The sequence below is a fragment of the Mesocricetus auratus genome, unplaced genomic scaffold (genome assembly GCF_017639785.1).
Source record: "Mesocricetus auratus isolate SY011 unplaced genomic scaffold, BCM_Maur_2.0 Super-Scaffold_100003, whole genome shotgun sequence".
NCBI lineage: Eukaryota > Metazoa > Chordata > Mammalia > Rodentia > Cricetidae > Mesocricetus > Mesocricetus auratus.
This window is the reverse complement of record NW_024429188.1, coordinates 36,469,371-36,492,254: the sequence shown is the minus strand read 5'-3', so window position 1 is coordinate 36,492,254 and position 22,884 is coordinate 36,469,371. Positions and strand designations below refer to the sequence as shown.

Genomic DNA, 22,884 nt, shown 5'->3' with positions numbered 1-22,884 from the left:
TGTTTAGCATCTTTTCACAACCTGATATTGTGAATTATTTCCTAGACTCATTCCAGGAGTCTGCTTTCTTATGACTTTAAAAATGTTATAGAATGCATTACAGTTATTTGTACGTATTTGCCTGTGTGTATGCTTATGCCACGATGCATGTGTAGAATTCAGGGAATCTTTTTTGATTTGGTTTTCCCCTACCAGGAATACCACTATGGGCTTCAGGTTTTGTAGCAACTGCCTTTACTCACTGAGCTATCTCATCAGTCTTTCTTCACCTTAGAAATATGTTTGTTTTGAGAGTTGCATACAATGTGCTTTCTTTTTTAATTTTTTATTTAAATTAGAAACATGCTTGCTTCACATGTTAATCCCAGCTTCCTCTCCCACCTGTCCTCCCTTGTCTCTCTACCAACCACCCCAACCCCCCATCCAATCCCCAACCATTCCCTAGGGAGGTTAAGGACCTTCTTGGGGGTATTTCAGAGTCTGTCATTCCCCATGTGTCCAGGCTGAGACAGCATCCCTCCATGTGGAATGGGCTCATAATGTTCATTTGTACACCATGGTAAACACTGATCTGCTACGCTGAGGCCTCCTCACTGATACTATATTCATGGAGTCTGGATCAGTCCCCTGCTGGCCTCTCAGCCATCAGACTGGGGTTCAAGAGCTCCCCCTTGTCCGGTCAGCTGTCTTTGTGGGTTTCACCAGCCTGGTCTTGCCCCCTTTGTTCATCACACCTCCTCCATCTCTGTCACTGGGTTCCAGGAGTTCAGTTCAGTGTTTAGCTGTGGGTGTCTGCCTCTGCTTCCATCAGTCACTGGATGGCATATAAGGTAGTCATCAATCTTATCATCAGGGCGGAGCTATTAAGGTAGTCTTTCTGCAATAGATGGAGTCATTATAGGTTTGAGGAGAGACCTGACACTAGTGAGATTTCCAGAGATCTACAAGGATAACACCAACTGGCAATCTAAACTAAACTATACAATGTGTTTTCATCATGTTATGCCCCCAAAATTTCTTTCAGATGCAATTCTTCCATACCCACTAAACTTTTAATACCTGTTTCCCAAACCCCCAAATCCAAGTTGTGCTGTCAATATATCCTTGGATATGTGGCTTTCCTTTCAAGCATGGTTGACTTATCAAGGACTACACTCTCAAAGAAAATTAACTCTCCCACTCCAACACCTATCAATTGCTAAATCTCTTTGCTAAGTGTTGGAAAACATAGCCGTTAACATTTTATTTGTATATAGATGTGCATGTGTGTTTAATATTTCTCCAAATGCTGGAGAAAGTTTATTTTCAGAAAAGAGATTTTTCTCACGAATAATTTTAAATATTATGCCTTTAGTAACTTGCAATTGGAAATTCTAGAAAAGTGTCTACTTTTCCTCTCCATATTAAGTCAAGCTCACAACTTTAATATTCATTGCTTTATGTAAATGAGCACTTGGGCAAAATACTTTATCTGTGTCATGCACAAATGGATACTTAATTTCCTTATGAGACTGAAAAAGTAGTTACTTTAATCTTGAGTATAGTGATGTCAAAATGTTAAGGATTAAATAAAATATAGAGGATCATTTTTAACATAGCCAATTATTACACAAGGAAGAAACACAGGAAAAGAGCATATAAACATGTCTACAGTGAAGTGTCATTATTAAACAATCACTTTAAAGGCAATGATTTAATTTAATCCTTGCCAAACTTTGAAGTAGGAGTTTATACCTTAGTATGTTGACAAAATAGGTAAAAGATTAAGTAATCATTTCCAGTCCTTATACCAGTGCTAAGAGAAAACGTGAACTTACATATGTGAAATAGCTTCCTTATCCTAATAAAAAGCTAAGACTCTATACTTACCCAGCTCTTTCTCATTTCTAAATTTCTTCTCTCAACAAGGACAAAACAAACAAACAAACATAGATTCTTACAATTTTACTGGTAAATTACCTAACTATTAATCTCCTTGTACTTTTCTGCTGGTAAAAATATGTATTCCAGCTCTCCAACAGTCATAACTTTCTAATCTCTTATGAAATTTACTGACTTCCTCTGGCTTTATTCACTCTCTTCCTCATTTTAGATAGATGTATTGATCTTCCTCCTACTTAATTATAGACACACCTTAACTTCTGAACTTTCACATATGCTCTCCATATCCCACCACCAGTGCAAATAAAACTGATTTTAAACTAACGTCTTCCAATCGTGCCTAAATGAGTCAAATAAAATGACTGGGCATTATCACAAAGACGCTTTTAACTCTGAAACTCCTTGTGCGTTTTTAATTCTCAAATCATTTGTGGCCTCCTAATGGTGTCTTTCATTTTTGCTGGATTTATTATCTCAAATCTATCTAGATTCAGCCTCACTCTCTGCTGACAAATTTTGCCTGTCTCATAAATATCGGTAGGCCACTGTCTCGAAAGTATAAAATTCCTCTTAGTTTTTTTCTTTATTCTTTTTATCATAATTTATATTTTTGATAACAGCTTTGATTATAGCGTTACTAGCTTCCATCATCCTACTGAACCTTTGGATAATATGTTTAATTAAATATATGGAAAATTTGACAGGAAATTGTTTAGGGTATTTAATTTATCATAGCCCAAATATGATTTCATAGAATGTTTTACTGCCATCATTAAAAATTTCCATATATTTCCAGTATATAAACAAATGGTTCCATTTGTATCACTAATTCACATTTATTCTCTATTAACTGTCACTCTCTTAAGGTTGACTCTATCTCTCTTTTGTCACTACTTGAGAAACCCTTTCCTTCAGCTTCAACTATGGTTTAGAAAATACTTCATATTATTCTCTAAGATGATACCTTGGGTAATATAGAACAAAATCCAAGATCTTTCCTAACTTGCTATTCATACTTGAGACTCATTTTTAACTCTTCTCATCACAGTCCAAAGCAAAATTCACCCAGTGAAACTTGCAATTTTATTACTTATGTTTCTCTTTTCAGGAACAAAATATTGCAAAAGCAGCCTTAGGAAAGAAGAGCGTATTTTTGCTTAGAGTTTGAGGGTGTTAAGACAGAGAATGTATGACAGTAGATGTAAGAAGCAACTTGTTACATTGTACTGCTAGTTGAGAAGCAGCACAGTTAATGTTTCTTCTCTCTTGTCCCCATTTTATTCAGCCTAGCTCCTCAGCTCATAGTATGTTGCCATCCACACTTGGTGTTATTTACCCATCTCACTTACTGTAACCTAGAAGTAGTCTCATAGACATGGTCAGAGGTTTGTGTCCTAAGTGATTCTTGGATCATTATTAACTTTCACTAGATCCATTTTTAGAATCTTCCTATGGTTGCTGCAACAAATATTACCATATTTATTCCCCTTAAACACCATCTGCTTTTGGTGGAGAAATTTCCTGAGATAGGATTTAATATAGCCAAGAATGACAATAAACTTTTACTGATATTCAAGCCTCCACCCCAAGTACTAGTATTGCTACACAATAAGTATTGTCAGTTTTAAACAAAATTTTTAAATCAAAATGTTGGCATACCTGTATTTTTTTCCTAGTTTTTAAGGTCCTGAGTCATCTCTGGCACATGGTCTTTGAATTTCAGCCGGTTTTTTGGTGGAGGAAATTATTCTGCTTATTAGATTAATAATTTTGCTTATTCTTTATCCTAAACCACAAACACCATTTCCTTGAGAAGTCTCTCCTTCACATCCTTCATGAAATGTTATTACTTTTAAAGCACTTTCCTATAGCTTTACCACACCCAACTAGAAGTGAAATTGATAGGTTTTCCCCTCTACTCCTTCTGCACATCATATTCACCATATGGCAATAGAACCAGTCTAATTAAGTAGGTAAGCATTTGTCTCCTTTATTGCCTTCTTTATTAGACATCCTTTCACTGCCCTTGGAATAGCATCTTGTAAATAGTTAATGCTCACTATATATTTATCAAATAACAAGTTTGAGTGAGAAAAGTGAAGTGCAGATAAACCAACCACATTTACTCATTCATTCATGTGTTCTTTTTTATTTACTCATCATTCCTTGGTCATTGGAAATAAAACCTGAATGAAACACATATTCATATCGTATCATCAAGTCTACCAGAATATAAAATAAGTAAATAAAAATAAACAAATATTATTAAGTAGGATGTATAATGAGCTGGTGTATATAGAAAGCTTGAACAGAAGGGTGTGTTAATAGACAATAGTAGACATCAACCCAAAAGAGAATAAGTTATTTGCTTCAAATATCACAGGTGATGCATGGAAAATAAGGGGTAAGAACCCAGGCTAAGTGGTGATCTTATTTATTGTGATGTACTCATTTTGCCTATGATTGCATTCTGGTATACTGGAAAGCAAGAAGTGGATACTATTCTTAACAGAGAAGAGGTGAGTAAGTTTATATCTGTTCATCCAGAAATTGAAACTATTTAAAATTGATTCATTGTCATGATAAATGTTAATTGTCAGTGTGGCACAGAAAAATGCTATCTAAGAGGAGAAACCTTCATTGAGCGTTTGGATAGGTCAAGTTTACCTGGGGACATGTTCGTAATGGATTATGTTGATTATTAATTGAGAAAAGCTGGATGAACCCATGCTCAGACAACTATTCCTGCAATGTATTTTAAATGGTATCTAAGTACGAACCTTCTAGTATACCAGAGAATGAGCTAGCAAGTACTATTCCACCAATGTTCCACCCTCAGGGTTCCTACTTTGAGTTCATCTTCCCTCTGTGATGGATTGTGATGTGGAAACCAACAAACTCCATTGCTTCCTCTCCCCTAAATTGCTAAGGGTATTTTATCACAGCAACAGAAAGGAAATAGAGCATAAAATTGTACCAGGAATGTGGGTGTTGTTATGATGAACCTAGCTGTGTAGCTTTTTATGCTTTGGAATATTTTATTACAGGATTATGTAAGATTTTTGAGCTTTGGGCTGTGAAAGATATCGAGTGCTCAGAGATGAATGAGCTGTTGTAAGATCTTGGAAGATAATGTGGCCTGTGGAGGCCTGGCTGGTGAGCTTTCTGAAGGGAATAAGGACTTAATTGCAAACTGGTCTGGGGGCTATTTATGTGATATTTTAACTAAGAATTTGAGTGAGCTTATCATGCTGGGGCTAAAGAATCAGCTCTGATTAATAATTGATCAGCATCCTTGAGGTGAAATTTTCTATGAATAGGAATGTGTTTCAACAGATTAGGCACTGAGAGGCTGTAGTCCAAAGAATCTGTATACACATTTGAAGTTGGGAGCTGAGCTTGGCAATACCAAAGATATTCACACTCATGTAATATTGGTTTTTGAAGGCATGAGAATTGCAGGATTTTAGGGGTCAAGAAAAGAAAGTGAGGCTTGGCATCGTATGGCAATGTTGAAGTCCCTGCAGAGATGCCACTACTAAAGGTGAGGCCTCCGTTGTAGTAAACATATCAGAATCTTGGAGATGCCAGGAACATGAAATGCCTACCACCAATAGATAAGGAGGAGAGTCAGTATGAGCCAATATAAGACATGTGGAGTGTGCTGTGGAAGGCAGAGATGAACAGTCTGGCTTCTCAAATGCTTTGGAGCCCATAAGATCGTTAGTGAGTCCCTGAGGACAGACATTTAGCTAAATTGCTGAACTTCTTTGCTTTGCTTAAGGGTGATTACTATGTGTTTCAGTTCTTCCCTTTTGGTATAAGAAAGTATATATAACTTGTTTGTTTTTTTTTGTTTTTTTATAGGACCCCTACAAATGGGAGGTTTTAAACCTTTAAAGTCATTGAACTTTTAAAGCATTGGCAAATTTTAATTAATCTTTTATTTAAATTGAAAATAATCTTATTTAACATAACAATCCCAGTTCCCTCTCCCTCCCATCCTCCCATTCCCCCACCAAAACTTCATCCCACCCCCATCTACTCCTCAGCGAGGGTGAGGTCTCCTATGGGGGATTGTCAAAGTTCGTCACATCTTTTGGGGGAGGGCCTAGGCCCTCCTCTGGGAATCTGGGCAGAGAGAATATCCCTCCAAAAGGAATGGGCTCCAAAAGACACATTCATGCGTTAGGGATAAATACTGGTTCCACTGCCAGTGGCTCCAAGGACTGCACAAGCCTCCCAACTGACACTGCAAAGAGTGTGTGACATCCAGACATGGAGTGTGTTTAATATTATACTTACATGAGTTCTTCGTATAAAGGGTTAATAGTCACATGTTTGTGAGTCATATTGACAAGGAGTAGGGTGTTCTGGTTAGCCTTGGTTATTAATTTAACATTTCCCAGTGTCACCTGAAAGAGGAAACCATAATTATGAAATTACCTATATAAAGTGAGTATGTCAGCATATATATGAGGGACTGGCTTTATTAGAAATTGGTTTAAAGAGATACAACAAACCACCCAGTACCATTCTTTAGTCAGGAGATCCTCTAAACATGTACTTTTGAGTGAGTCGTGAGCAGCATTCCTCTATGACATCTGCTTTTATGTTTCTGCCTTTAGTTCCTACTTTGTCTTCCCTCAATGAAAGATTGTGACTTGGATGTATAAGCAAAGTTAAACCATTTTATTTTCTCATTGCTTCTTTTTTATCATAGTAACAGAAAGGAAACTGGAACACTCAAAATATCATCTTCAGTGTAACATTGAGAAAAAATAAGAATTTCAGTAAATGTTCATAATAACACCATTTTTCATTTCAGTTTTTGTACTTACAATACCCAATATCCTAAACTATAAACTATAAAATTTCATAAATCAATAATTTACAAGTTCCATATTACATGCTCTTCAGAGAGGTTGATGAAATCTCATGTTGTCGTGTTCTGCCTCTCCTGAATTTTGAATAATCCCTCTATTCCTTGTAGTCATGTTTTATACTGCTTACCTTTTAGTCATGTTATGCTTATCGTTGCCATTAGATACACTGTGGTGGAATCACAGTGCTTAGAAGCAAGAAAACCTTATGTGGTAGCCCAATTCCATGCCTCACTGTTTGTACCATTCAACTTACTTTATCTCATCATTTAAAATGTATCATTCTATCATCACAACAGGTGTGAATACAGTTAAAGTAATGAGCTAGAGATGATATAAAGCATGTTATAGCATATTTTATGATTTTTTCAACCTCTTATTATATCTAATTGATGAGTTGAAATCAACTGTGAGTATATATAGCAGGAAAACAAAGAATATATAGGTTTGTACTATTTATGCTTTTAAGCATTAAATGGATGTCTTGGAACTTATTTCCTTCTGATAAAGGAAGCTATTAGGTATATTTTCATTGATATTTCTGGATAAGAATTTTAATTTTGCTGACAGCACAGCAAGTCACAGATATCTATGGTTGGTCATATTTAATCTATGTTTTCAGTTTAAGATACAATAAAATTTCTGAATGACATTTGTTAAGATTATTATAGATTGTCCAAGACATTAAGCCTATGAAATACATTTAAATATTTTTTGCTCATATATAATATAAAGAGATTTAATTAAGGATCTTGATGTTACAACACTGATGCTTTCTAAACCAATTTGAATTTAAGAAATAGAATTGCAAACTAGTCTATGTATCTCACATAAATGAAATGGATAAGAAAACAGTATTTTGAACAAGAGTAAAGTAACATGATAGTTAAACTGTAAGGGCTTGCAGTTTATACTTGGATCTCGGAGTTTCTTGGGCAGCACAGATTAAACTCACACTGAGAAAAGAACTGCTTCTTGCTGCTAACTAGAAGGCTGAAGATACCATCTTGAAGATTTCCTTCAGCTCTAGTCAGTGTGGTGGCTGGAAAATGGGATTTGAGTTCTAGCTAGTCTTGCAATGTAATAAGGCATTGACTTTGACATTCCTGATGAATTGATTATTTGGAAGAGCTGCATTTATATCTTTATGTGAAATCTGGGTCCTTGCTTTAAAAATTGCCATTATCATGTAAACATGTGCTAGAGTGAAAACAGCTTATCCTTTTGGTTATTTTAATTTTTTTTCTGATTTTGAGACTATATTATTATGATGAATCAAGTGAATGGATTTTGATTTCTAAAGGCTAATGCATTTTAATGAACTTTTATTCTTGTGATTGAATTAATTATTTAAAATCTTCAGATATTTGAAGATGTGAGAGATGAAAACTGTGGTTGTCAAACTGCAATTTCAGCTTTCTCATATTCAGCAAACTCATAGTGATAGACAACTGGCTAGAGCAGTCTTCAAATGTCTTGCAAAGAATCTTGCACTGTCAGGGGCCTATAATATATCTGAACTGTTTTCTGACTTGCTACGTTCCAAATTCAGTCTTGCAGTACTCAGCTCTTCTATTTTCATGTTATAATAAAAAAGAAAAGAAACAGTAGATTGGTATGTTCTAAAGACTTCTAAGGGGAATGAACAGATGCTGATCCAAGAGCACAAAATTGCCCCTGTACATGGATAAAATTCTAGGCATCTGATATACACTTAATACTGTGCTATATACTTGACAGTACATTTTACAGATTTTGATACCTCAGTGATAAAAGGCAACTATGTCATGTGATAGATATGTTAGCTTATTTGATGGTGATAACCATTTTGTAATGTGCATGCATATCAAAATACCACATTGTACCCCTTAAATGAATGCAATCTGCCAATTTTCTATTTGTAAAATTTGAAAATTGATGATATTTTAGGGAAAGAATGTATAGTTGTTTATTTTAAAGAAAATATTTTTCCTTTTGGAAATGGAAACAGTATTACAGTGTTCTTCTTAGTGACCTAAGCAGACATTTATAGTAGATGATGACATAAGTTTTCGTAGATGTTTTCGACAGTATCTTCTATCAGTCAACATAGACAAGTGTCTTAAATTTTTTCTGAAATTTGGTTTTCAATGTTTTTGAAAGATGGTTGCAGTATCACAGGTCATCAGAGACACACAATTGATACAATTTTGTTTCTAAAGAAAAATCACACTGTGTTCCAGAAATGGATATTGTAAAATATTGATTTCAGTAATGTGTATTAAAATAAATTGTAAGCAAAATCAAGACATTGTTTTCACGATTTAAAGAAAAGTTGGGTCTCTGCATTGGGAGAAATTCTGAACCCTAATTGAATATATGATCTGAAATCATTCTGAGAAGCTTATGGAAATATACTTTGACCATTACTGACTTTGATTTAACTTACGAAGTATAATTTATTCGAAACTATAATATAGATACTCTTTGTGATATTCTTTCCTTATTGCCTCAAATATCCATGAGACAAAGCTTCACAAGAGCCAGGCACATTAGTTCATACCTGAAACCCCACCACTAAGGTGACTAAAGCTGGAGAGAGTCATGAGTTTAAGGTCAGCCAAGGATATATAGCATGATTCCAGAAATAGATGTATACAAAATTCTTATAATGTACTACCAAATCTTTTAAATTATGTTTCTTTTTCTTTTTCCTTTAAAGAACAGCCTTTAAAAACTGGAAGATGAAAGCTCCGATTCCGCATTTGATTCTCTTATATGCTACATTCACTCAGAGTCTGAAGGTTGTGACCAAAAGAGGTTCTGGTAAGAAATGCCCCTTTTAGTTCTCATTTTTTTTATCATTTAAAGTGACTGAATATATACATTATTTATGAGAAGTTTAGAAGTGTTAGGAATATCCATGTTATGTAGATATCTTAGGTATATAGGGAAATAGTAAGGGTATTAATAAGCAATCACAAGTGCTAGTGTGTGAAAATAATGTGACTTATCTTGTTTATTACAATGAATTTGAACCTGGGATAGCTTCTATAACAAACATTTTCATTTAGATTCTATTAAACAATGTGATTTTTGATGTTCTCTTACAGAGTATCATTGTTTTATGGAACATTATTATGGATTTTTTACCTTACTTCTTAATACTATTATTTTCTTATTAGCTATGTCTGTAGTGGTTTCTTTCAAGGGCCCCATGTCAGCTGTTTTGTTGGATTACTTACAAAGATTTAAAGTAAAAATAGCGTCATTTAAAAAGAGAATGTGTCATTTACTCTAATATTTTTGCAAGAAAAAGAATAAAATGGTAATGAAACATGATGATGACACAATTATTGTTGAAATCCAGACTATTTACATGCTATTAGGCACATTATTGTCCAATTGTCTATTCATAGTTGGAGTTGGGGAACATATAGTTGGAGTTGGGGAATCATATAATGCTCAAATGAATACATGTTGATGATAAGTTCTGTCTATTAGGCTATTGATATGATTTAGCATTGCCATTTTCCCACTTCACTTGGGATTATTTTAATTTTGAAGGTATAGCTTTTAGGCATAAAGAAGAATGGAGGAATTGAGTTTAGTTGCTCTAGCTAGAGTGTGATCTCTTTGAGACTTCAAGAGACAAAGGCAAAGATTGTGGTGAGTCTCAAAAAGTCATAGTGCTGTGATACCATGATTTGGAATAATATAGCCTCTGCTCCTTGTTGATGGGATAGTGGAAACTGACACGTGTAAAGGAAGTGGGCAGTCTTCAGCTTTCGGGAACCTCCTCCTGCACATAAAGCTTGGCGTGAAATTGGGAAAGGATTTGTGTGTGGGTTCAGTAAAAGTTAGTTTAACTGAGCCTATTAGTTACCATAGAAATTTTGATGATGCTGCTTTTAGATGAATTGCTGTGGTAGTAGGAAATGTAGAAAAATAATGTTTGTAATTTTACATTTTATTTCCTCCATTTTTGTAGATAGTTTTGGATGCAAGAAAATAATAAGCTGATATTATGATTGTTGATTAAATATTAAAAGCTTCATTTTCCTGTTTATTATAGCTCATTGCATAAAATATGCTTTTTCAGTTCTTTCTGCATATGTCAGATGTATGATTTATTGAAATGCAAATGTGACCTTTTCTCATCATAAAATAGTGGTGACAGGTCTATTCTATATAAGCTCTGCGTTAGCAGCAAGAACTTCTTTGTTTTTTAATCAAAGTGGTGCTTCCTATGTTTGAGAAATTTAGAGCAGACCTGGAAATACGGGACAGCTAGACAATTCATATATCTTTCTCTAGAGACTTAAAAATGGTTCAATGACTTGTTTCACATGTAAACTTCATTTTAATGATATGAATCTAAATTATGAGACCATTATTAAGATGATGTCCTAAATTAGACAGGAATTCTAATATCATGCACTGTTCAGTTTACGAATGTAATTGTCACATACCTACTTCTCACTTCTCAAACCAAATGTGTCATTATATACCTATGTAAAACAACAAAGAAGGTAAGTGAAACATTTGCCTTGCTAATTCTTCCCTATAATTTCAATTGGAACTGCTTCCTCTCAATGTGTGTGTGTGTGTTAAGATTCAAATGAATGTTAGTCTGTTCAGGTGGTTTGGCGGTCGTGAGTGTAAAACTTGAAATACAACATTGTTTCATGAACTTTCATAGCATTCACTCATTTTTAACTATGCTTGTTACCATGGCTGCTCTCCATAAGAGAAACAGATATATGTAGCTTACTGAATAGAATCATTACTGAGGAGTGCCCTTGGCATCTTCACAACCATCCTAATTGACAACACCAGAGGCACCAAGGTCTGAGAATCAGAATCAGTTTTTGATGTTTGATCTTGAATATTAACTAAGATAGCTACTTATTTCTATTCTCATTTATATTTGTTTTGATTTTATGAATCTTTACAAGGTTCAATAAACACAATTCAAGATCCAATGCTTTTCAAGTGTGTTATACTAAAATATATTATTTTTGTTTCTATGTGACCAGAGGAAAAAGGAGATATTTCAATTATTAACAATATATAAACTTGACTAAAATTCACAATGGAATGTTGAGTTTTATGGTACATTAATTGAGTGTAGTGGTTGCTTAAGACTTTAACATAAGGTCATTCCATAAAAATTTAGAAAGAAGTATTTGTTTCTCATTAGCAAAACTAATTGGAAAGCAATGGCAGCTCCTGTACAAACAGAGGTACAATTTTATCACCTTGGCTTATATCCCTCCTGCTATTAATTTAAGGAACAAATTATATCGCATAAGGCACTTATAATACTATTGCCTCCTGAGTTATAATATTCAAAATATAAATTTATATTTCATTTTAAGTAATCATTTCTGATATGTGTGTGATGAGGATTGAATCTGGTCTCTCAAGTAATGGCCAAAGGGTGTGCATACATTAATAATCAAGTATTTTTCTAGGATCAAATATTCAGCTGTTGCTATACAATAGATCGTTTATTATGAAACAATCTTACATGTAAATATCTAGGCAGTACTTGAAGGTACAGACTACTAATATTGCCACTCTCCACAAATGTGTGAAATATCACAACAATTTAGTAAGTAAGCATGGAGTTTCTCTCAATTGTTATTTTTTTTACAAAAGCATATTAAGAAAATACTTGCTTTAAAATTCCTTACGTCTCAGATGCAACGGGCCTAGGTTGGTCCCATGCCAGCTACCTAGATGTCTATTAATAGTCCATGATATCCTACATGGGCGGCTTTACCTCATCTGAATGGAAATTGAGAAGGAGCAAATGGCGGGTGATAGAAGGGAGGTGGGGGAAGCAGAACACGAGGAGAAGAGGGCATTATACACTGTCACTTATTATTCCTATTTGATTTTTTTCCTTGCTTATTTCTATTCTATTCACTACCTTTCCTCCTCTCCTATATTGTCCACTTCCTTATTTTACTATCCTCTTCTCTCCTATCCATACCTGGAATCCTTTCCCCTCATTTCCTTGTCCCTTCTTCTTTTTCCATCCCTCTGACCCTGCTTTTTTATTTTATTGTAGATTTCCAGTAAAAACAACTCACTTTGATATTGCTGTTGTGTCTTTGTAGAACTGATTTAATCAGTCTTATGTATGATATGCAAGGCGGACTATCACAGAAGTACATGCCACATCTCCATAGGTGAAGTTTGTGATCCTGCCTAGTGTTAGAAATATATATATATATATATACAACAACACAGACAACTGGTTCTTTCTAACTATAAAATATTATAATTATTTTGTTCAGAAAGGTAAAGCCTAAAACATATTCTTTTCTATCACATAAAGTAACAATAACAAATCAACCAGGGTTCCTTTATATATATATTTTTTTTAATTTATTTATTTTTTATTTTATTTTCCAGTTTAAATTTAGATAAAAAACAAGGTTGCTTCACAAGTCAGTTCCAGGTCCCTCTCCCTTTCCCTCCCCTCCTCCCGCGCCCTCCCCCCACCCCCCCCCGTTATCCCCTCATTCCCCCAGGGAGGGTGAGGCCCTCCATGGGGGTGTCCATAGTCTGTCATTTCATATAGGGCAGGGCCTAGACCCTTCCCCAAGAGTTCAGGGTGAGAGTGCACCTCACATTGTTCTATGGGAGTCCAAAGTCCGTGTGTATACTTGGGATGGGTACTGATCTGCTGCCCAAGGCTCAATAGATTACCTAGGCCTCCTCACTGACACCCAGATTCAGGGGGTCTTGATCAGTCCCATGCTGGATTCCCAGGCTGATGCCTGGGATTCAAGAGTTAACCTTTGTCTGGTCAGCTGTTTCTGGGGGTTAAACAGCCCAGTCTTAATCCCTTTGATCATCAATCCTCCCTCTCTGTTACTGGCTTTCTTGAGTTCAGCTCAGTACTTAACCTAGTTTTGATTTTCAATCAGTTGTATTTGTTATTAGTTTTATTGCTTCTTTGAGAATTTAATATGATGTATTTTTTCACATTCATCTTTTAAATAAGTCCTCCCAGATCCACCCTTCCTTTCTTGACCACCTAACTTTCTGTCATTTTAATTTTTTAATCCCTCTAGTTATAGAAATATCTTAATAAGTGAATAATCAAGTGATTTAGTAAGTGATGAGTGGTTTTAGTATTCAATGAAAATGATAAAGGGCCACCACAGTATTACAAAAATAATAGCAAAACAAAATAGAGGTATGTAAGAAAAACTGTAGTTGATTGAGTGTGGTTCTAGACACTTTTAATCCTAACAAAAGCCTGATTTGCATAGTGAGTTCCAGGCCTACAGTGTGTACACAGAAAACCTTCCTTTAAGTAAGAAAGGAAGATAGGTGGGTAGGGATGAAGGAAGGAAGGATAACAAACAAAAGAACAAGCCTGTTTTATTTCTTAAAAAAGAGCTCGTTATAATATTGTTTGAGTCTAGTAAAGGAGGAAAGAGAAACTCAGGATAAGCAACCCATGGAAAATGCTAGGGGTTTAAATGAAAACAAAGTACTTTTATAAACTATGTTTTTTGAAATTTTGGAATATAGTCCACAATCTGTTAGAAAAAAGGAGAAGTAACTCTTCAGATAGTTCTGCAATGGAATTTTACCGGACTTAATGCTGACTAAAGTGGTACTAGTATTACTGTGCCAAGAGCTTAGTTTTGACCATATTGATCAGAAATTTCCATTTTATGGAGTAGAATGGAGTAGAGCTCTTGATGGTGGACACATGAAGTGTTGATCATAGGAAAATGTTCTCATACTTATTAGAGCATATAGAGAGGGCTAAGTGGCCATGTTGCATGAATCATAAAGTTCATATTATTCTATAGAAGATTAATGATACATAAAAATTCCATAGAGAAGTAAGTTGTTACTCAGTAAGAGGATTGCTGCAGGAAGTGTCTATTCTCTTTATTCTAGGGCCTGCCAAGAGACACCTGTTTGGGGAAAATGATTTAGAAGAAATTCTCCCTGACAGCATGAGGAAGACAAGCCTCAAGAGGTTTATTGAAACTACAGAGTTTGGGCCCAGATAATTTCTAAAAATAAACAGTAGATAAATATCCAAAGACATAGTTTAGGGTCTAACATTTGTTTATTTATGAATCTTCATTTATTTAAGTAATAGATATTACACTGCTAAGCAAGATAAATTTAATTTTATAGAAAAGAAAATGCCATGTGGGGGGGCTTTTACCTAATGCCAACGTGATTTATGATTATTAGTTCTCTTGGGCCTTCCTGAAAGTAAATGAACTTAATTCTACATAATTAAGAGACAACCTAGTCCCTCAGCATCTGCCTTTTATTATATTACCATGTGTTTATTCTCAGTTTGTCAAATATGTCAAAAAGCATGAGGCATTTCTCTTTATTTTCCTTTGGGATAGTTTGTCAAGCAAAACTTCTGAGCTTTTCCTTACCTTTTAAAGTTAAAAATGCAGAATGTTTATTTATTGAAAAATTATCTTATACTTTGTACTTTTAAAAATAAAGCATGAAATGAGATATATCACAAACTCCATTATAATGGAGACAATGCCTTTAATTATAGTAAGTCTGACAAATATATAACCCAGTACCTAACCAGAAGGTCATCCAGTTTCTTTTTATAATAATCATTTATGGTGTACATTTCAATTTCATTGCCAACTTAACAGTCTCTGTCAATGCCACTTTATATAATTGCTATAGATTAAAGCCAGTCATGGTGAATTAAGTACATTCACAGTCAGTTTGCATGAGTAAGAGAAAAGACAACATGTATAACACTTTAAAGATAACTAAGATCTTAGGGGATGTACTATTTCAAGTTAATAAATACAGAAGAATGGCACAGTTATGATGCTTAAGTGTCTAATCATATTTATTGGGGTTAACCATTCAAAGCTGTTGGGATTTGGGAGATTATAGATAAGATTCCCTCTTTTCTTTTCCTTGCTTTTTCGTTGCATTTGTGGTTGCACTGTCTCAGAGTTTTCTCTGACTCTGACTCTAACTCTTTTGCCTCTTTCTCCCACTTATAAATACTTGAGATTATTATGGGTATTCTAAGATAATTCAGGATGATACCCCTAGTAATTAAGTCTGTAATTTAATCAAATTTGCAAAATACCCTTTTTAGGTGATATAATATCATAATCACTGGTTTTAGGGATAAGAATGTAAACATATTTCAGCCAACTTTATTTTGCTTACTCCAACTTATGATTTACTAATTCAAACACAAATCTCACTGAACTGGATTGAAGACTATAGAAAGAATGGGCATTCAGAGCCCAGGCAGAAATAGGAACAAATATGTTGCATAGTTTTTGTTAGATGGGTCAGAAGATCCTGAGGTACCTGTAGTGAAAAGGGAGGAACAAGAAATGAAGGTCAGAGGAAAGGGAAGAAAAAGGAACTATGAAGGAAAAAATAGCAAGCAGACACTAATGATGCTTGAAAATATGGGCATACTTAAGTTGCATTCTCACTCCACAAAATGCTTTTAGAAACAAACATTTTCCTTGTGTTCAATTGAAAAAGTATTTGTTCTTTCTAAGTGGTGGGAGAAGAATATGAATACAAAAATGACAATAGGAATCAAAGTAACAGCAGTGAGAATAGGAAAGACAGAAGATACAGCAATTTTTAAAGTCAGAAAACATTGAGGTTGATTATGAGTTGGACATAGGAGGCTATAAAGAAAGTGGCAAAGAGAATCATTTTGTAATGGGAGGATTGTGATTCCATCAGTCATACTAGAGGTCTCAGAAGCAGAGAAACTTGAGTGACTATTTACTTAAAGGGAGCAATAAGAATTATCTTCAAAAATACAATGGGGTAGTAGAAAGTAAAGGTATTCAATGTCCCATAAGGGATTTTGGGTTTTATATTGTAAGGTAAAGTTTTAACTCAGTGTTTAATTACTTTAAATCTTTTCCATAAGAACTTTAGTTTATATGATGAAGACCTATTTACTGCTGTTTTCTGTGTATGATTAAGATGAAGCTACTTGTTGTCTATGTAATGAGGCTATAAACATCTGAAGAACTCCAACAGGAAATCTGCCTTAACACAGAAAGGAAGAGACAACAGAGTGAAATATAGTCTTAGACAGGTAATCCTCCCCATGAGAAAGACTGGTGGGATTTATGATTGACCAGGGAAGAACTCAATGAAAATCATACCAAGATTTATTGAGAGCATGAAAAGGAGTAAAGGGGAATGATAAAATATGTTTCTGAAGGAGAATTAATAGTATCAGGTGGATATTTTGGATGGATTATGAACTAATTTGAGAATATGCATTGATGGTGTTGCTGATTACAGAGGGAAGGAGGGCAATTTATTCAGACTAGGAGATGGAATAAGTTTAGTTGTGGCGACATGAGCCATGGCAGTGGTACTATTGAGCGGATGAATTTTTGCCCTAAAGTTCCCCTGGCTGTTGTGACAAATATGACATAGAGGGTTTCTTAAAACAATAGAAAAAATTGTCTTGAAGTTTGGGAAATGAGACTTCTGAAATCAAGAGCCATGCTTCTAAAGACCTGGAAACTTCATTGGCTTTCCTAGATTCTGCAGGTTTCAGTTGGTCCTTGGTTTGTAGATTTCACTGGACCCTTACATGGCATTGTTTCTAAATTTCTCACATAAGTACCTTTAGTATATACTTCTGATAATTCTTAATGATTATCTTGAAATTCTTTACTGCATTAGCAAATAGACTTCAAGTTCAGGGACATCTTCTCAGTGTTAACTGGACATACCTTTTAGGAGGGAGAACCTTTCATTAGATTATAAAAGTCCAGGCAATAGGTATATGTTTTGTTTATCCACATATTGAGGGTAGTGTGGTGGAATAAGACCGTCTAGAGAGAACAGAAAGGAAATGAGAAGGATCGACTGACCTTGAAGAGGTTGCAAGACAAAGAGCAGCCTGTCATAAAAAGTAATGAAAAGAAAGATTGAAGAGAAGAAAGGAGAATCAGGACTTTTCTGGAAACCAAGAGAGGAAAAGTCTTCAAAATGAGAATGATTTAAGTTCAGAAGTTAAGTAAGAGAGTGAAAATGAATCACTAAATCAAAATTTAGGAGGGTGGAAGTTGAGAGTAAAAAAGTATGAAAGCAGTTGATTTAATTTGTATATTTTTATTTCTATTTGCCTTTTTACTATTTCATAAAGTAATACTGCATTTGCATAATTTCCCCTCCTCTATTATTTTTTCAACTCTTTCCACGACCCCAAAAATCTTCTCAAATTTATGTATGTTTATAAACTCCCTTGTTATACAAAAACAGTATATAAGAATGATATTTAGTTTTAAATGTTTATTCAGTGATTTGGAACTTGGAATATTTTTTCTGTTTCAATAAAACAAATATAAATTCCTGGTTGTCCATATTGGTGAAAATTTTATTACTGAAAATTTTCCCAATCAAAATGTCTTTTATCCAAATTAAAGTATGTGTGACAAACAATAAACCCAAGATAGGGCCATACTATTATGTTTTAAATCCCTTTACGTTATACAAAGAGAAGCATATTAGACACTTCTATAGTTAATCTTCATGTTAGCTCTAAACCTGTTTACAGTTTATCCCTTAAGAAAGCTGATATTGGCATTCCAATTTTAATCTGCAATGATCCCTAAAAACTCCTGTGTTCAATTATTTTTCCAGAAATGGTTTAGGTTGATCTGTGACAATCATGAAATTTATAGCATAGGAAACAAAGGCCCTGAGATTTCAACCCAAAGCCTATTAAACATTGTTTAGTGGAATAAATCCATGAATCTCTCAATTCCTTGTTTCCCATTCATAAAGAAGAAATTTTAATTCATAATAACATCAGGACAAATGATGGTTCATATTTTTGTTAATTTATCATGTACCAATGAACATTTTCAGAACAGACTCAGTGCTATAAAAATGACATTTTTGTTCTGCAACCTATTTTATTTATTTGAAAATTGATCAGGAATTTTGATACAGATAAGGTTTGGGACGAACACCCATAATTTGAATTCATTGTTTGTTACTTTCCCCTTTCTCCTTTGCAGTTTGTCTTACCACCATGAACCAGAGAGTATCAGTTTAAAACAAACTTTCAGTTAAGGAAAAACATGAATGTTGGTTAGTGTTTAAGAAGCAAGCACATTTTACAACACTAAATTTGTTTGTCTTGATAGGCATGTTGTTGCTACAGGCCTTTAATCCTGGCACTGGGGAGGCAGAGGCAAGTGGATCACTGTGAGTTCAAAGACAACCTTATATTAATAGTGAGTTCCAGGCCAGTGAGCCCCTTTGCCAAAAAAATTTCCTTGCAGGATGTAGTGTATAGATGTAAAAGTGACTTTGACATTTCATAATAATCAACTGTGTTTTCATTAGATTTTAAAAACAGAACAAGACAAATTTTCTTCAGTAGATTTATGGTCTTTTATGATAACTGTGCATTGTAAGTGTTGACTGAAGACAAAGTTACTAGACAATATCTCCAAGTTGTAATATCTGAGGGTCATATATAAGGATGTTTTCAAAAAGCTGTGACCAAAGCTCTTCTCTAAGTTTTCTTCACATTGCTTATTATCTGTATTTTACTAACCACATGACAGTAGTTTCTATTTAGGTTTGTTACATTGATTTATTTTAATCTCAAATGCACATTTCAGTTACTTCCCTATGTGTGATGGAAATATTATGTGTGTGGACAGTAACGGGAAATTAGATTTGTATATGCCAAGAAAAAATTTCCATATTGTAGAGAACTCCTTATTTTTTCCTTGGAATGTATTTTGTATCAGAAAAAAAAGGCTTCTAGGATTACTCCAGTTTTTCTCCTAAATATATTCTGTAAAGTAATTGGACTCTCCAATGCCATCTTGTGGCTTTTTGTCATTGATAAAAATGCATCAATAAACATGAAAATAAAAAAGCAATTGAATGTGGTAGCACTTTTTCAAGGAATTATTAATCAGAAATTAACTTGATGCTAGCATCTCACAAACTTGCATTTTCTCCAAATTCTTTAGCTGTTTTGCTACATGTTTCATGCTATAGTTTATTAAGACTGTATTGGGAGTTTTAAGGAGACGTCAAAGTTCTATTATTTTAGAACATTATTTTCATGTCATTGTCTTTATAATTTGAAATTGAGATATAATTACATATTAAGGTATACTAATTTGTAGCCCTTTTCCATCGAATGTAAAATGATGGTCAAGTATATTTGTATACAAAGTTTCTTCTATTCCAAGCTTGCCAGTTCATATTTTTATTTCATGCTTTTTAAAAAACATCAAACTTCCCTACGTATATAACCTAAACTGCCTTGTAGTATACTATTCCTTCTGCTTTTGTGATAGAATGACAGGATCCTTAAAACCAAAAAACATTGTAACTTTAATAGTTCAAGAATCAAAACTAGATAAACACTAAGTAATTTTTTCTTGATAATATAACTAAGAGTTAGTGGTAGATTATTAAAAATAAAGAACCTTTATGGACAATTTTGTAATTCCTAGCTTATATTTTCCTACTATTCATAGACTGTTTGCAATAAAATATGATACCACTTGAGTACAGCAAAGCCAAATGCAAAGAACTATTAACTAGGCAAAATTATCTTGCTCAAAAATTGTTGTCTTCATATCTTCCAGAAGAAAGACTAAAAGGAAAGATAGAAATATTTTAAAAGAAAACGTTCTAGTCAGGTGTAGTGGTATACATCTATAATCTCAATATACCAGAGACTGAGTCTGTATTATTGCTTCAAGGTGGAGGCCAGGATTGTTTGTACTGTGATTTTGAGTCTAGCCTGGACTACTTTGTCAGAGGTTGGAAATGGAGGAAATAGTTTTAAATACCTTTGCATTTGGGCAATGGTACTAAGACTAGAAAAGGATATAAAAATGATATTGGTTGCTAGTAATAACTGGAATCAATTAAAATTAGTGGTTGTACAATGGAAAGAGGAAGGTGAGGTTAACTCTGTTCTTATTTAACTAAAAAATCTGTTAAGCATTAATAGCTAGCATAACATTTCTAGTTTTTATTCTTTCTTATCAAATACATAGATAGATTTTCAACATAATGTATCTTTTATAATTTTTAAAACAATCTTATTTTACATATCAATCCAAGTTCCCTTTCCCTCCAGTCTCCCCACTGTCTCCCCATCTCACTTCCCCCATACATTCCTCAGAGAGGGTGAGGCCTCCCATGGGGAATGAACAAAGTCTGCCACACCATTTGGGGCAGGACCAAAGGCCTTGCCCTTTATCTAGGCTGAGCAAGGTATCCTTCTTCCAAAAAGCCAGTTCATGTACTTGTTCCACTGCCAGCAGACCCATAGACCACCCAAGCCCTCCAACTGACACCCATGTTCAGGGGGCCTAGTTTGATCTTATGCGGGTTTCCTAGCTGTCAGACTGGAGTCTATGAGCTCCTACTTACTCAGTCAGCTGTCTCTGTGGGTTTCCCCATCATGGTGTTGACCCCTTTGCTCGTCACTTCTCCCTCTCTACAACTGGACTCCAGGAGTTTGGCTCAGTGCTTAGCTATGAATCTCTGCTTCTGCTTCCATCAGTTCCTGGATGAAGGCTTTATGATGCCATTTAAGGCAGTCATCAATCTCATTGTATGGGAAGGACATTTAAGGAAGCCTCTCTACTATTGCTTAGATTCTTGGTTGGTGGTCATTCTTGTGGATACCTGTGAGTTTCCCTAGTGCCAGGTTTCTCATTATAACTCCCTCTATCAAGACATCTCTTATTCTACTCTCCATCTCTGTCCTTCCTCCAACTTAACTTTCTTGATCCCACATGTAGTTCTCTTCCCTCTCCCCCTCCCCATTCTCTCTGCTACTTCCCTCCTCCCTCCTCCCCCATTCTCCCAATTTACTCAGGAGACCTTGTCTGTTTCCCCTTCTCCGGGGGTGGGTATATATGTTTCTTTTAGGGTCCCCCCTTTTTCCTGGCTTTTCTGGAGTTGTGGATTATAGGCTGCTTATCCTTTGTTTTATGTCTAATATTCAATTATGAATGAATACACTACATATTTGTCTTTCTGTATCTGGGTTACCTCACTCAGAATGGTTTAGCACAGACATTGAGATTGACCTCCTAAAACTGAGAAGCTTCAGTAAGGTAAAGGAAACAGTCAAGAAGACAAAACAGCAATACAAATTAGGAAAAGAGCTTCACCAACCCCACATCTGACAGAGGGCTGATCTCCAAAATATACAAAGAACTCAACAAACTAGACACCAAAGCACCAAATAATCCAATTAAAAATTAGTGTACATATCTAAGTAGAGAATTCTCAACAGAGAAATCTCAAATGACTGAAAGGCACTTAAGATATTGCTTAACACTCTTAGACATCAGGAAAATGCAAATAAAAACAAATCTGAGTATACCATCTTGCACCTGTCAGAATGGCTAAGATCAAAAACTTATGTTGTAGAGGACATAGAGTAAGGCAAACACTCCTCCATTGCTGGTGGGAGTGCAAACATGTACAGCCACTTTGGAAATCAGTATGGCGATATCTCAGGAAACTGGAAATCAATCTATGTCATTTCACAGCAATACCACTCTTGGGCATGTACTTCAAAATGCACAATCACACCACAAGGACATTTGTTCAACTATGTTCTTACCATCATTATTTGTAATATCCAGAACCTGTAAGCAACCTAGATGCCCCTTAACTGAAGAATAGATAAAGAAAATATGGTATATTTACACAATGGAGTACTACTCAGTGGTAAAAACAAAAAAAAAACAAAAAATAAAAACAAGAAAAAGCAAAAAACAGAAAATAATGACATCTTGAAATTTGCAGGCAAATGGATGGAACAAGATACTGTATCTTTTATATTTTATATTCAGACTGAATACAAATGACAGCTTTAGAACCAAATCTATCACTTGTAGCAGAAATTTTCAGCACAGCATACCCCTAAGGTCAATTTCTCCTCAGAGATCTTTCAAATATTTTCTGGTTTTGTGGTTAAAGTGCAGGATTGTATCAATAAATCTTCTCCTGGAAATTTATGTGAAATCTTTAAAGTCACACACCAGAAGACATGGTTTTCAATAAGTATGATAGTCACACACACACACACATATATATG

The 22,884-nt window shown here is 34.7% G+C and overlaps 1 protein-coding gene across 2 annotated transcripts in view; it reads left to right on the top strand.

The window, feature by feature from the left end:
* The window catches only part of Il1rapl1 (interleukin 1 receptor accessory protein like 1), a 1,266,931-nt gene that overhangs the window by 190,128 nt on the left and 1,053,919 nt on the right, over positions 1–22,884 (top strand). The window contains exon 2 of one of the 2 annotated variants that reach the window (XM_040744190.1): positions 9,471–9,569. In XM_040744190.1, coding sequence (XP_040600124.1) covers positions 9,488–9,569 — 82 coding nt within the window. In that variant the 5' untranslated portion in view covers positions 9,471–9,487. Of the gene's footprint in view, positions 1–9,465; positions 9,570–22,884 lie in introns of both variants that reach the window. The other variant, XM_021232992.2, reaches the window with a different exon arrangement.